This window comes from Propithecus coquereli, unplaced genomic scaffold (genome assembly GCF_000956105.1).
Source record: "Propithecus coquereli isolate 6110/MARCELLA unplaced genomic scaffold, Pcoq_1.0 Scaffold5, whole genome shotgun sequence".
Classification (NCBI taxonomy): domain Eukaryota; kingdom Metazoa; phylum Chordata; class Mammalia; order Primates; family Indriidae; genus Propithecus; species Propithecus coquereli.
The window spans coordinates 2,166,072-2,180,089 of record NW_012150840.1 but is presented as its reverse complement, the minus strand read 5'-3'; the positions used below and the strand labels follow the sequence as shown (position 1 = coordinate 2,180,089).

At 37.4% G+C, this 14,018-nt stretch overlaps 1 protein-coding gene across 1 annotated transcript in view; it reads right to left on the bottom strand.

The window, feature by feature from the left end:
* Positions 1-14,018, bottom strand: part of SLC38A6 (solute carrier family 38, member 6) — a 107,656-nt gene that overhangs the window by 82,920 nt on the left and 10,718 nt on the right. The window contains exons 3-4 of the mRNA XM_012656030.1: positions 10,966-11,037; positions 3,991-4,001 (exon numbers count right to left, since the gene is read on the bottom strand). Coding sequence (XP_012511484.1) covers positions 3,991-4,001; positions 10,966-11,037 — 83 coding nt within the window. The remainder of the gene's footprint in view (positions 1-3,990; positions 4,002-10,965; positions 11,038-14,018) is intronic.

Here is a 14,018-nt window from a genome sequence, read left to right as displayed (position 1 = left end):
GTGGGATGAATTATACATAAACGGTAACAATGATTGTTTAGTCTTCATTTTCTTCCTTCTTTTTTAGCAGGGAGAGGTTTCAAATATTCTACAATGACTATAACAGAAGTAGTGGAACTTTATTTTTGTTTTGTTTTATAGAGAATGGATCTTGCTCTGGCTGGAGTGCAGTGGCCCAATCAAAGCTCACTGCAGCCTCGAACTCCTGGGCTAAGCAATCTTCCCACCTCAGCCTCCTGAGAAGCTGGGGCACTACAGGCACATGCCACCATGCTTGGCTAATTTTTAAACTTTTTAGTATAGAAGGGGTCTCATTACGCTGCCCAGGCTGGTCTTGAACTTCTGACCTCAAGTGGAGGCCACCTTGGCCTCCCAGAGTGTTGGGATTATAGGCGTAGGCCACTGTGCCAAATGGAACTTCATTTTTTAAAACCACATTACTTGAATAGTTCCATTTCCTCTACCAAATATCTGATAGGTTTTATTTAAGAGGTAATTTTAATTTTCTCTGGTGTTTAGTGTTGAAGCATTGCTTGATCTGCTAACAGGGGATATTCTTTTTGGCTCTTTCCTAAGATCAACATCTTATGAAAGATGTTTGAGAGATACAAAAATAAGATGTGGTGATGACTAGTCACATTAACAGCATATTCCTATAGAACAGGAATAACATTAATTATGAAATTATGAAATTAATTCAGTCTTTTACAGGAATTCATACAAACAGTACTTGGCACAGCCCTTAAATAAACAACTGAAAGTAATCATTAACAATTTATTTTAGGAAATTATTTTTTGATATTAAAGAAATCAATGCTATATTTTGAGGGGATAGAAAGGCTATAAATCTTAATCAAGTAAGGTAAGGCAAATTTCTTCTTTAATGTACCATCAAGGCACACTTTAGTGCTATTTTGGCTAGATCAAGAGTTTGGCCTCTACAGGAATCGTTTGGAAAGCTGCTTCCCATGAAATAGTGGAATATTTCCAGCTAGTTACTCCAGTGTTCTGTCTGCTTTGCATTTTTTCCTCAATGAAATAGGACAATTAATAAACTTTGGTGATAGTACAAAGCCCAAGTTTCAACAGCAGCAATATTATCTTTGGATTTGGATTGAGAGCCATGAGTTATTCAAATACAGTTCAACTCTCAGAAAGTTGGCCCTTTGGAACATACCCTTGTTATTTTCAAATTCTTGTCTTTCTTGTGTTTTCTATCATTTTCCTCCAGCCTTTTTTCTTAGGAATAGTGCCCATTCAGGTCATTCACTTTTTCAACATTCACTATACAATTTCATTGCCACTTCTGATCTTTCTTAATATGTGTTTAAATGTCAGTGTACCAACTGAATGTGGCATGATTTTAGAGTATATCCATTTAGTAAAAGAAAACAGAATGCTAGAATACTAGGAACAGTCTACCAGGTGGCACAAAGACTGTGTGATATTGCTTTAGGGGGATCTGGCATCTCGGTATACTACTTAGCTCTCCAGTGAACAAAATTTATATAGTCATATCCTATAAAAGTTATTCATTAGTTTTCAACTTTTAGACTCAATCTATAGATACAAATACAAACAACTTAAATATGATTACAAAACAGAAAGTAAATATTGTCAACCTTGACAATGTCAGCACACAGCAGACAGACTATGGGAAATAGGGAAAGAGTAGGTGAAAGAAAAGACAGGAGCACTGATATCATATAAGGCAAAGAGTCAAAAGATACTGGCTAAAATAAAGGTTTAAATGTATTATTTGGAGTTACACAATAATCCACGAAAGAACAATTCAATACAAACTAATGACAGAAAGGGGAAGGGGAAGGATTAGTGTACTTGAGCTAAATCTTCACCTTTTGCAATGAAGAGTCAAAAGATAATCTCTTAAATCAATAAATAACAGAAGACTACTATTTAGACGTAGAAATGCAATTACCTAAAGAATTAAAAACAAAAACTGTTTAAATGTAGCTAGCCCTGAGAAGTGTAATAGAAGTAGGGAAGAATGGGTGGGGAACTGCTCCAAGTCCTACGTAAGTGTGCATATGCATACACACACACACACGTGACCATGTATTACTTTTGATAAAAATAAAAAGGGAATGTTAATTTAAAAATATGTTTAGGCCGGGCGCGGTGGCTCACGCCTGTAATCCTAGCACTCTGGGAGGCCGAGGCGGGTGGATCGCTCAAGTCAGGAGTTTGAGACCAGCCTGAGCAAGAGTGAGACCCCATCTCTACTAAAAAGTAGAAAGAAATGATCTGGACAACTAAAAATATATATATACAGAAAATATTAGCCAGGCATGGTGGCGCATGCCTGTAGTCCCAGCTACTCGGGAGGCTGAGGCAGAAGGATTGCTTGAGCCCAGGAGTTTGAGGTTGCTGTGAGCTAGGTTGACGCCATGGCACTCACTCTAGCCTGGGCAACAAAGCGAGACTCTGTCTCAAAAAAAAAAAAAAAAAAAAAATTAAAAATATGTTTAACCCTGTAGAGACTCACACCTATCCTTTCCTGTAGCCCAACAACAAAAAATTCAGCTTCTGCTTACTCTAGTATCAAGGCAAACATTATGAAAGAATCACTATGAGTAGAGCACACACACAATCTAGCCCAGGGTTTTTCAACATTGCTGCTACTTACTGGCCCAGATCATTCTTTGTTGTGAGGGGCCGTCCTGTATATTGCACGGTGCTTAGCAGCATCCCTGGCCTTTACCCACGAGATGCCAATAACACCTCACCTCACTCTGCTTCCCCCATCCCCAGGTGTGAAAAGCAGAAATATCTGCTGACACTGCCAAATGCCCTGGGGATAGAAAACAAGATATCTATTAGTAAAGAGGATGAGACAAGGACACTAAGCCACTGAAGATGGAGCCACATAATCAGCCCACTTAATTAACTGTGGGTCTATTAATTTATGTTCACTAATCAAAAGAAGAAAAAGATGAAAGAAGATATAGTTTGGATAGCTGACTACCATTCTAAACAGTAAGCAAATGTTCACAGTGAGCTTTGAAATGGTAAATATGAATCTACTGTCTTTCAAGCAATTTCAGTTCTTGTGTGCCTCTCATGGTGAGAGCATCTCACAGTGCTGAATGGAATTCATCATGACCCTAAAGCAATCCATAGCCTTCGCATGATATACAAACCAATGCTTGGGGCGGGGGGGGGGGGGGGGGGGGAGAGGCTGTCAGTTCTTTATTGATAAATGATATTGAATACTCTATTTTATAAGCTATATAAGGAATTTTTTTTTTCTTTTTTTTTTTTGAGACAGAGTCTTCTCACTCTGTTGCCCGGGCTAGAGTGCTGTGGTGTCAGCCTAGCTCATAGCAACCTCAGACTCCTGGGCTCAAGCGATCCTTCTGCCTCAGCCTCCCGAGTAGCTGGGACTACAGGCATGCGCCACCATGCCCGGCTAATTTTTTCTATATATTTTTAGTTGTCCGATTAATTTCTTTCTAATTTTAGTAGAGACGGGGTCTCACTCTTGCTCAAGCTGGTTTTGAACTCCTGAGCTCAAACATTCTGCCCGCCTCGGCCTCCCAGAGCGCTAGGATTACAGGCGTGAGCCACCATGCCCGGCCTTAAAGATAATTTTACCTATACATAATTTTTGCCTTAGATGTTAATTTTCTAATCCCTCTATAGATCTAATACATCCATCTAATCCTTACCCATGGATCCAGCTTTTACTAAATACCTTCTGTGTGTCATGCACATGGCAGAAGTTATAAAGACGATGGTTAATAGCTTGAATATACATTAAATTTTCTAGGAATACAATTACCATGTAAATGCAGGAAAGACTATAAGTTGTTTTGTTTGGAACTTTGCCAAAAACCATTTCCTAAATGGAAAATCACATCACCAAGAGCATTTACTTTGTTTTTGTTTCTCCTTTATTTTACAGTTACAGTATTATATTATATATAAGTAGTATATTAGTTTCCTATGGCTTCTGTAACAAATTATCACAAACTTGGAGGCTTAAAACAACAGAAATTTATTTTCTTACAGTTCCGAAGGCCAGAAGTCCATAATCAGTTTCATGGGGTCAAAATCAAGGTGTCAGCAGGGTTTTGCTTCTGAAGGCTTTAGAGAGAATCCATTCCTTGTCTCTTCCAGCTTCTGGTAGCTGCTGGCATGCCTTGGTTTCTGGTCACATCACTCCAATCTCTGTCTCAGTGGTCACATTGCCTTTTCCTCTTCTGTCCATGATCTTCCCCATGATATATGTGGCTGAATTTAGAGCCCACCAGGATAATTGCCCCATCTCAACATCCTTAACTCAGTCACATCTGCAAAGTCCTTTTTTGCCATATAAGGTAATGTACACAGGTTCCAGGGATTAGGATGTGGCTATCTTTTAGGGCGGCATTATTCAGTCTAACTACAGGTAGGTTACAATATCTATGGGAGTTTCCTTTCAGATAGTAAAGGGAGCATTTGGAAAATATTTGTTATAAAAGAAGGTATTGAGAATCACTGCTAAAGAAGATTTTCCTTTAATTAAAAAATGGGGAACACAGAAGGGTCATTATCACTCCTTTATTTATCATTACTAGAAATTAAAATCTTCATAAAAGAATGCAACCTTCTTTAGAAAGAGGAATACAGGGGACTATGTTCTCTTTCTCAGAGAAAGAGGCTATGTTCAGAGCTCTAGGAAGCACCAAAATTCTCTTTGGAAGCGAAAAGTGGTGAATTCCAATACCAACTTGACCCTTTCAACAACCTCAGTGGCTTCTCACTGCCTCAGCAAAACCCCCAAATTCTTTAGGATCTAAGATTAACTCTCCAGTTTAATTTTCTCCTTTGTACCTTGTATACTAGTAATAGTGAACTATTTTTGGTACTTTAAATATGCAATATATGTCTTTGAATCTTTGCACATGCTAGAATATTCTCTTGCCTTTTCTGCTAGTCAAATTCCTTTTCAGCTCAGTTCTCTAGGAATACTTACTAACCCTCACCCTCCAACTTAGAACAAATCACTCCCTTCTCTGAGTTATCACTATATCTTGCATATATTTAGGTTGTTACATTTATCACACTACATTATAAATTATTTGCTTATGTATTTGTCTCTCCTATTAAACTATGACTATTTGCAAGGAAGTTAACTGGTTCTTATTTGTCTCTGTATTACTAATAGAAAAAAGAATATTGAATGAATGAATGAATCCCTATCCTACACTTCAGTTCTAAGACCTGTCCACCTACATTTACTTCAAAGTACATGTATCCAAAACTGAACTCTTTTTATTTTGAACCACCTCCTCCTACTGTGTTCCTATCTCCATTAATGACACTATCATTAAGCCAGTGGCCCAAGGAAATCTGAAAGATATACCAGACATCTCCCTCTCCCTTACTCTTCACATTGACTTGGATATCAGCTCCTCTCAACTGTAACTCTCCCCCAACCCCCATTTCTTAACCTGTTTCTTTATTCTGTTCACGTTGCTACTACCTTGGTTCAATCCCTATTTAATTCTTAGACTTTTATAACAGCTAGCCCTGACTGCTAATCTACTTAAGGTACTGTTAGTGCAAATTAGAGCTAGACTAAATGAGTAAAGCGCTCCCTTCAGGCAGAGGAATAATAAAAGGGCTTCCATCCTGAAGAGGATCCTGAGGGCAAACATGACGTGCAGAGTGGGCTATACCTTTGTGAAAAGAACTACTCCAATCCGAAGGTGGTGCATCTGCTGCTCAGTTGATATCCTGAGAATCCCCTTCACTTTCTCCTGTGCTAGATTCTCTGTTTTTTTGTTACTTTCTAACTTTGGTAAAGGATATCCTCCATTGCTCACTATGTAAGGGTGCATAGGAGATAATTTTTTGAGATTTTGCATATATGAAAATGTCATTGGTCAAACTTCACACTTAAATGACAGTTTGGCTGAGTATAGAATTCTATATTGAAATCATTTTCCCCAAGAATTTTGAAGGTATTGTTTTATAGTCTTCTAATTTACAGTATTATTTCTGGGAAGACCTCTGCAATTATGGTTCTTGATTCATTGTATGAAAATGTTTTTGTTTGTTTCTTCTCTCATTAAGTTTTTAGGACATTCTCTTTATAACTGGGTTTCTGATGATTCACAATGTGTCTTGGTAAGAATAATTTTAAAAGTCTTACAGTGGATATTACAAGGAACCCTTTTAATCTGGAAACTAATTTCCTTAAGTTACATCATTCTTTTTTGTATTATTCTCTTGATAATTTTCTATCATCCCATTTATCTCTTTTCTCTTTGTAGAATTCCTATTATTCGCATGTTGGACTTCCTGGACTGATCCTCTAATTTTCTTATCTTTTCTCTCCCATTTTTCCAGCTCTTTGTCTTTTTTCCCCCCTAGGAAATTTCCTTAACTTTTCCAACCCAACTGCTAAATTAATTTTATTTTTGACTTCCAAGGCTCTTGTGTTTTCTGAATATATCCTTTTTATAATTTCTTTTTCTTGTTTCAAAGATATGATATCTTCTTTTCATTCTCTGAAGTAATCAAATATAGTAATTTTTTTAAAGTTTTCCTCTGGTCCCTGCATTATCTGTTTCCTCTTCTCCTCTGAGTTTGTTTCTTTCTTTCCTTATCTGTGTTTTTTTTAATGGATTTTATTTTTAGTGCAATTTTAGGTTCACAGCAAAATTGAGCAGGGAGTACAGAGAATTCCCGTATATCTTCTGCCCCCACACATACAGGTTCCCCAACTATTGGCATCCCACACCAGAGTGGTACATTTGTTACAACTGATGAACCTACATTGACATGTCATTATCACACAAAGTTCATAGTTTACATTAGGGTTCACTTTTGGTGCTACACATTCTATGGGTTTTGATAAATATATAATGATATATATCCACCATTATAGTATCATATAGTCATTTCACTACTTTAAAAATCCTCTTTGTTCTGCCTATTCATCCCTTCCTCCCTGCTAATCCCTGGCAACCCAGTGATCTTTTTACTTTCTCCATAGTTTTGCCTTTTCCAGAATGTCATATACTTAGAATCATACAGTATGTAGCCTTTTCAGATTGGTTTCTTCATTTTTTTATTGTATATGTTTAATGTATACAACATGATGTTTTGATATACATAGTGATATCATTACTACAGTCAAGCAAATTAACATATCCATCCTCTCAGATAGTTATGTTTCCTTTCCTTTTCCTTCTTTTATTTTTCTTTCTCTCTCCCTCTTTCTCTTCCTTGTGGTAAGAGCACCTGACAATTACTCTCTTGGCAAATTTCCAGTAAAAAATATAATATTAACTATAGTCATCGTGCTGTATCTTAGATCTGTAAACTTATTCATCCTATATAACTGCAACTTTATACCTTTGATCAACATCTTCCCATCCATAACCCCTGTTGTAACTGTTTCTATACATTTGACTTTTTTAGATTCCACATATAAGTGAGATCTCACAGTATTTTTCTTTCTTTGTCTGGTTTATTTCACTTAGCATAATGTTCTCTAGGTCCATCTATGTTGTTGAAAATGGTAGGATCTCCTTCTTCTTTAAGGCTGAATAATATGCCATTGTACACATAGACCAAAATTTCTTTATCCATTCATCTACTCAAAGACATGCAGGTTGTTTCTGTATCCCAGCTATTGTGAATAATTCTACAATGTACATGGGAGCATAGATATCTCTACAAGGCACTGATTTCATTTCCTTTGGGAATACCCAGAAGAGGACTTGCTGGATTATATAGTTTCTTTCACTTGGTAATATGCATTTAAGATTCCTTCATGCCTTTTCATGGCTTGATGGCTCATTTCTTTTTAGTGCTAAATATTATTTCATTATACAAATATATCACAGTTTATTTATCTATTTGTCTTTTGAAGAACATTTTGGTTGCTTCCAAATTTTGGCAATTATGAATAAAGCTGATATAAATATCTCTGTGCAGGTTTTTTGTACAGATGTAAGTCTTGAACTTACTTGGGTAAAAACCAAGGAACAGTACTGCTGGATTATATGGTAAGAGTACTTTAGTTTTGTAAAAAAAAAACAAACCTGCCAAACTGTAATCCAAAGTGGCTGTACCATTTTGCCTTCATAACTGCAATGAATGAGAGTTTCTGCTGTCCCACATCCTTGCCAGCGTTTGGTACTGTCAGTGTTTTGGATTTTCACCATTCTAACAGATGTGTAGAGGTATCTCATTATTGGCTTTTGTATGTGTGTATAGTTGTTTTAGTATGTATCTCTCATGTTAAAGGTTTTCCTGAAATGTCTGGTGATACTATCTCTTGACATAAGTGTGAGGCACCAAAAGGCTAAATGGAAGCTCTTTATGAATAGATGAGGCTTATTAAGTGGTAGGCTTAATTATATAATGATCGAACAGAAAGAACTCAGCTCTTTCATGGAGGGCCCTCTTGTAGCTATAGGTTTTTTTCTCTCGGGTAGGAGACATTCTGTAGAAAGTACTTCTCCAATCCCTTGAGTAGAAGCCCTGGTGCCAGTTTTCTCCTACTAACTGGGACTCTCCTTCAGTTCGTAGACTTTCACTTAATCTCCCTGTTTTCAGTAAGATGATCCTGCCCATAACTATATCTAATATCTATGAATGCAGAGTCCTTTTTGTTTACCTTCTTTCAAAGAATAGACTTCCAGATTTCTATAATGGTAGGGAAATGTTAGCACAGTGTATATGAAAGTAGACTCTAGAGTTAGGCTGCCTAGTTCAAATATTAGCTCTTTTAACCAACTAGCTGTGCAACTTTGAGCAAGCTACTTAATCTCTCAGTGCCTCAGTTTTCTAATCTCTAAAGTGGATGTAATAATAGCTACCTCACATTGTTATTGTGAGATTAATACATGCAAATATCTTAAAACAGCACTGAGCACACAGCTCAATAAATGTCATCTTTAAAAAAAAAAAAACATGACTAACATGGGAACGGTATTTTATTGTATTTCCCATCTCACACTCGGTCCCCAGATGAAGACACGTTCATTGAGTGGAATGCAAGCAGGATTATCCAGCACTGTTTAAACATTGTCTTCTCCTTCCTCTTTTGAATTACATGAATTAAAATTATATGAATTTAAATGCATGTTATGATTCAACTCCACTGTAATCCTACAGAGGGGTTATGGCCTGATCTATCTACACAGTAACAATAAAAAGGGAAAATTAGATAGATTTGAGAAATATTTACAAAATTGATTAGTAATTGGGTGAGTGAATGAGGTAAAGAAGATATAAATTAGGTGGTATCATTCATTGAGGTAGGGTACAGGAAGAGGAGTACATCTGAGGTATCAAATATGAAATATCAATTTAACATTGAACACATTAAGCTTACAATGCCTCTGGAACATCTAAGTGGAAAAGTTCGATTGTAGCTGACACATGCATTGAGAGCTTGGATTGAAATCATCAGCCCATACTTGGTAGTTAATCTATAAAAGTTTATAAAGTTATTCAGAGACAATATGCTACAAGGATGGACAAAGATAGAATACTAGTGGGGCAGAGACTGCTGGTTGTCTCTTCCTTCTATCTGAGTAACTGAACCCTTTGAGTTGGACCCATTGCCACCTTTAATAAAAACTACATTTTCCAGGCCTCCTTGCAATTTAGTATGGCCATGTGGCATTCTAAGTTCTGGCAATGAGAAGAGGGAGTCTTAAGTGAGATGTATCTGGGGGCATTCCTTTCTCTTTCTGCTATCTAGAATGTGGATGTGATGGTTTGCAATCTAGAAGTTGTCCTGGACCCCAAGGATGTTAAGATGCATACAAAAATGGAATAGAAAGATAGATGTCTGCACCCTTGATGGCACTGTAGGTCAACCATAGTAGCCTTGAACTGCATACCTATAGATAGCTTCTCCATTAAAGAAAAATAAACTTTTACCTTACGTCATTATTTTCTGGATCCCAATTACTCACAGTCAAATGTATTTCCTAATGCTACAACTGAGAATGACCAATGATAGTGATAATGCTAGCAATCATTTATTGAATATTTAATTTATAAGTACTATATGGAAAAATAAAGCTGAGAAAAGGGTAGAGAGTGTTTGGGATGGAACTAGTTGCAATTTTAAATGAAGTTATCCAAAAAGACCTCGTGGAGAAGATAAGATTTGTCAAAGGCTTGAAGGTGGAGGGAGCAAGCTTTGTGGAAATCTGGGGGAAGAAACATCCAAGCAGAGAGCACGGTAAGTACAAAAGTACGGAGGTAAGAGACTACCCAGTGTATTTGAGGAATAGTAAGCACCACTCTAGAGCCAGACTATGGGCGTCTGGATCCTGGCTCCTCCACTTCCTAATTGGGTGACCCCGAACAAGTCACTTTAACTTCTCTGTGCTGTAGTTTCCTCATTTTAAAAATGGGAATAATAATGGTACTTATGTAATGGTATTGTTATAAGAATTAAATGAATATTTGTAAAGTCCTTAGAATGATGTCTGGCACAAAGTAAGTGCTATGTAAGTAAACACTATATAAAATAAAATGAAACTAAACAGTGTGACTGAAACAAAGTGAAGCAGAGAGTACTAGAAGATAAATCAGGGAGATAAAAGGAGAAGCGTACTATGTTGGACTTTGTAAGAATTTTGGCTTTTACTCTGAGTGAACTGGGAAGCCATTGGAGGATTTTGAGCAAAGAAATGCTATGATCTAACTTACAATAACAGGATCATTATCATTATTTTGTTAAGAATACAGTGTAGTGAACAGCGGTGGAAGTAAGGAAACAAAAAGGTAACATATTACTATTGATGGTAGCTTAAAGGTGGGCAGTAGCAGCTGAATGATAAGGAATCAGATTATTGATTTTTTGAAGGGAAGGAAACAGGATATCATGGATTGGACATGAAGAACGGAGGAGAAAAAAGAGGAATCCAGAATAATTCCAAGATCTTTGGTCTAAGCAACTAGAAGGAAGAAGGAAGACATTACCACTTTCTTATCAATAGATGGAAAGAGGAGAAAGTATAGACTGGCAGTATAAAGATGGAGAGTTTGATAAATCTGAGATATATATTAGATATCCAAGTGATATTATAGAAGCAATTGGATATGAGATGAAGTTCACGGGTTCCAGGCTAGGGATATATATTTTAGAGTCATCATGAGCCCAAGAGGGAATGTAAACGAGATCAGAGGAATAGTCTGAGAGGTACTCCAATGTTTAGTGGTTGAGGAAACGAAGAGAATTCAGCAGAAGAAAAGAGTAGGAGTGTTGAGCCGGGCATAGTGGCTCACACCTGTAATGCCAGCACTCTGGGAGGCGGAGGTGGGAGGATTGCTTGAGCTCAGGAGTTCAAGACCACCTAAGCAAGAGTGAGGCCCCACCTCTACTAAAAATAGAAAGAAATTAGCTGGACAACTAAAATAAAAAAAATTAGCGGGGCATGATGGTGTACGCCTGTACTCCTAGCTACTTGGGAGGCTGAGGGAGGAGGACTGCTTGAGCCCAGGAGTTTGAGGTTGCTATGAGCTAGGCTGATGCCACGGCACTCTAGCCCGGGCAACACAGCAAGACTGTCTCAAAAGAAAAAAAAAAAAGAGTAGGAGTGTTCAATGAAATAGGAAGAAAACCAGGAAAGTGTGAATAAAGTGTTTCACAGAGGAAGGAGTTATCAACTACATGCTGTTGACTTGTCAAGTAAAATGAAGACTGAGAACTGACCACTGGATTTAGCAATATGGAAGTGATTCGTACAATAATTACGGTAGAATGATGGGGAAAGCCTGACTGGAATGGGTTCAACCCTAGGAGGAGAGGGATTAGAAACATCTGGTATAGACAACTCTTTTTATTATGAAGACACAAAGCATATTGAAGGGATGTGAAGTCAAAGAGACATTTTTAAGATGAAACAAATTACAGACTATTTGTACAGTGATAGGAAGGAAAATAGTAGAAAGGAAGGAGGATGACAATAAACAAGAAAGAGGGGAGAATGGCTAGACTGATGTAGGTGAGAGCAGATGGGATCATAGCACAAGTAAAGGGGCTGGCCTTAGCTATAAACACAAAGAGTTCATCCCAAGTAATAGAGTATATGGGCACAGATAAGATGGGTAGGTAGAAGAGTTGGCAAGAGCTTATAAAGTTCTTTTATGATTGCTTCTATTTCTTCGGTGAAACAGAAAGTGAGGATATCAGTGAAGAGTGAAATCAAGAAAAATGTGTTGAAGGTTTGAGAGAAAGGAGACGGTATAAAAAAGTCATCTCCTAGATAGCAGATAGAAGAGCTGAATGAAGTGAATAAGTGAATGAACTAAAGAAGTGAACTAGGATTGTGTGACAGCATCATAGGTCCATTAGACATTGAATTATAGTGATATCAGTCGTATGGTTGTGTTTTTCTTCAGGAACGTTCAAATGCATGGTTGCACATGTGAAGTAGGCAGAGTTATATTTAACTATGGTTAGGATTTTGCCAGGGAAGTATGATGATGCAAGAGATAGGCGAGGGAGTAATAACATAGTACTAAACCTCAACTGAATAAAGAAGGAAACAAGAATAGGAGTGTGGCAGACAGCGCAAAGATACGAGGATCAATGAACTGAAGTCCTGGTGAGAGTTAGAACACTTGAGAGGATGGTTAGGAAAATAGAAGATGATGGTGGCTGAAGGGCAGGATACTTGAAAATGGGATTTTGGAGGGGCCGGAATTTTGGTAATGACAAGAACGATGGTATGGCTATGGAAATAAGTAGCTGAGGTAGGTGGAGAATATGATCACTAGAGAAGAAGATGTTCTGGAACTGAAAGTATTAAAAGGATTAGCTACATGGATATTGAAATCATCCAGAATTATGACAGGGGTAATACTAAAGAAATTAAAAGGAAAGTAGGAGCTAAAATTCATAAAATGACAGGAAATGGTCTAGGAGTCTATACATGATAATAGTAAGGAGAGAAATAGATGGTACATACTTATGAAATTCAAACTTGGCGGGTTTAGGGATAGGGAGACAGTTGAGAAGTGGAAATGAGGTATAAAGAGGGCATCTATCCCATCTTTAGACTAGTATGAGAGACATGACAGACAGAGGGGCCACTTGAGAGAACTACAGGGAAGCAACGTACTCAGAGGAGGCTTAGGTTTACTTAGAGAAAGAAAGTGAAGGAAATGTTCAGAAAAGAATTAAGGACATGTGGGTTTTGCTGATGATTGACTGTGAGTTCCAGAGAAGACAGTGGAAGGGTTTCAAGAGCAGGAGAACAGTGGAAGATAAGGTCAGGAATGACAGCCATATGGGATGAGTCTGGGAAATGAAGGATAACCTACAATTCATGAAGTGATTGACATAAATGGAGATAAATGGCATAATGTCATTAATCCAAATAGTCTCAAGGCAGATAATGATGACAATGCAGTGAGTAGTGGAGATGAGGGACTAGCAAGTAGGGATTTGGCCAGATGCATACAGAGCTTTAGAATTCTCATTCCCACCAGCTGATAGTGATGTGAGAACCAGTGGATGGGAGTTGTTGAGTCTAGTCCAGAGCATAAGAAGTGTTCCGAAAGAATGGCAATGAGCCAGTTGTTTCTGAGAGAACAGTGTGTTCAACATCTTGCAATCCTTAGGGACTTTTGTCCCAGTGAACATTCATAATAAGACTTACCATTTAGCAAGGACTTGGCATTTTATATATATTATTTTACTTCATTCTGATAACAATCCCATGAGGGAAGTATTATCATTGTCATTTTACAGACGACAAACTAAGACTAGAGAGAATAAGGTACTTTATATGTCACCTCAGTTCCCATGAAAAGTCCTAATAGACCCCAAATCCTATATAAAATCTAAAATAGAAAAATTTCACTTTACTTTTATAAAGTTAAAAATTTTTCTTCATCTTTTACCTCCAGGCAAATCAATGAAGAAATTATTTTGTAAAAACTTATGATAGCTCTTCCTCTGGCCAATGAATTCAATCTAAGCATAATACTCCTTTATGGCAGTTCAACAAACTGGGGAGAAAAATTAG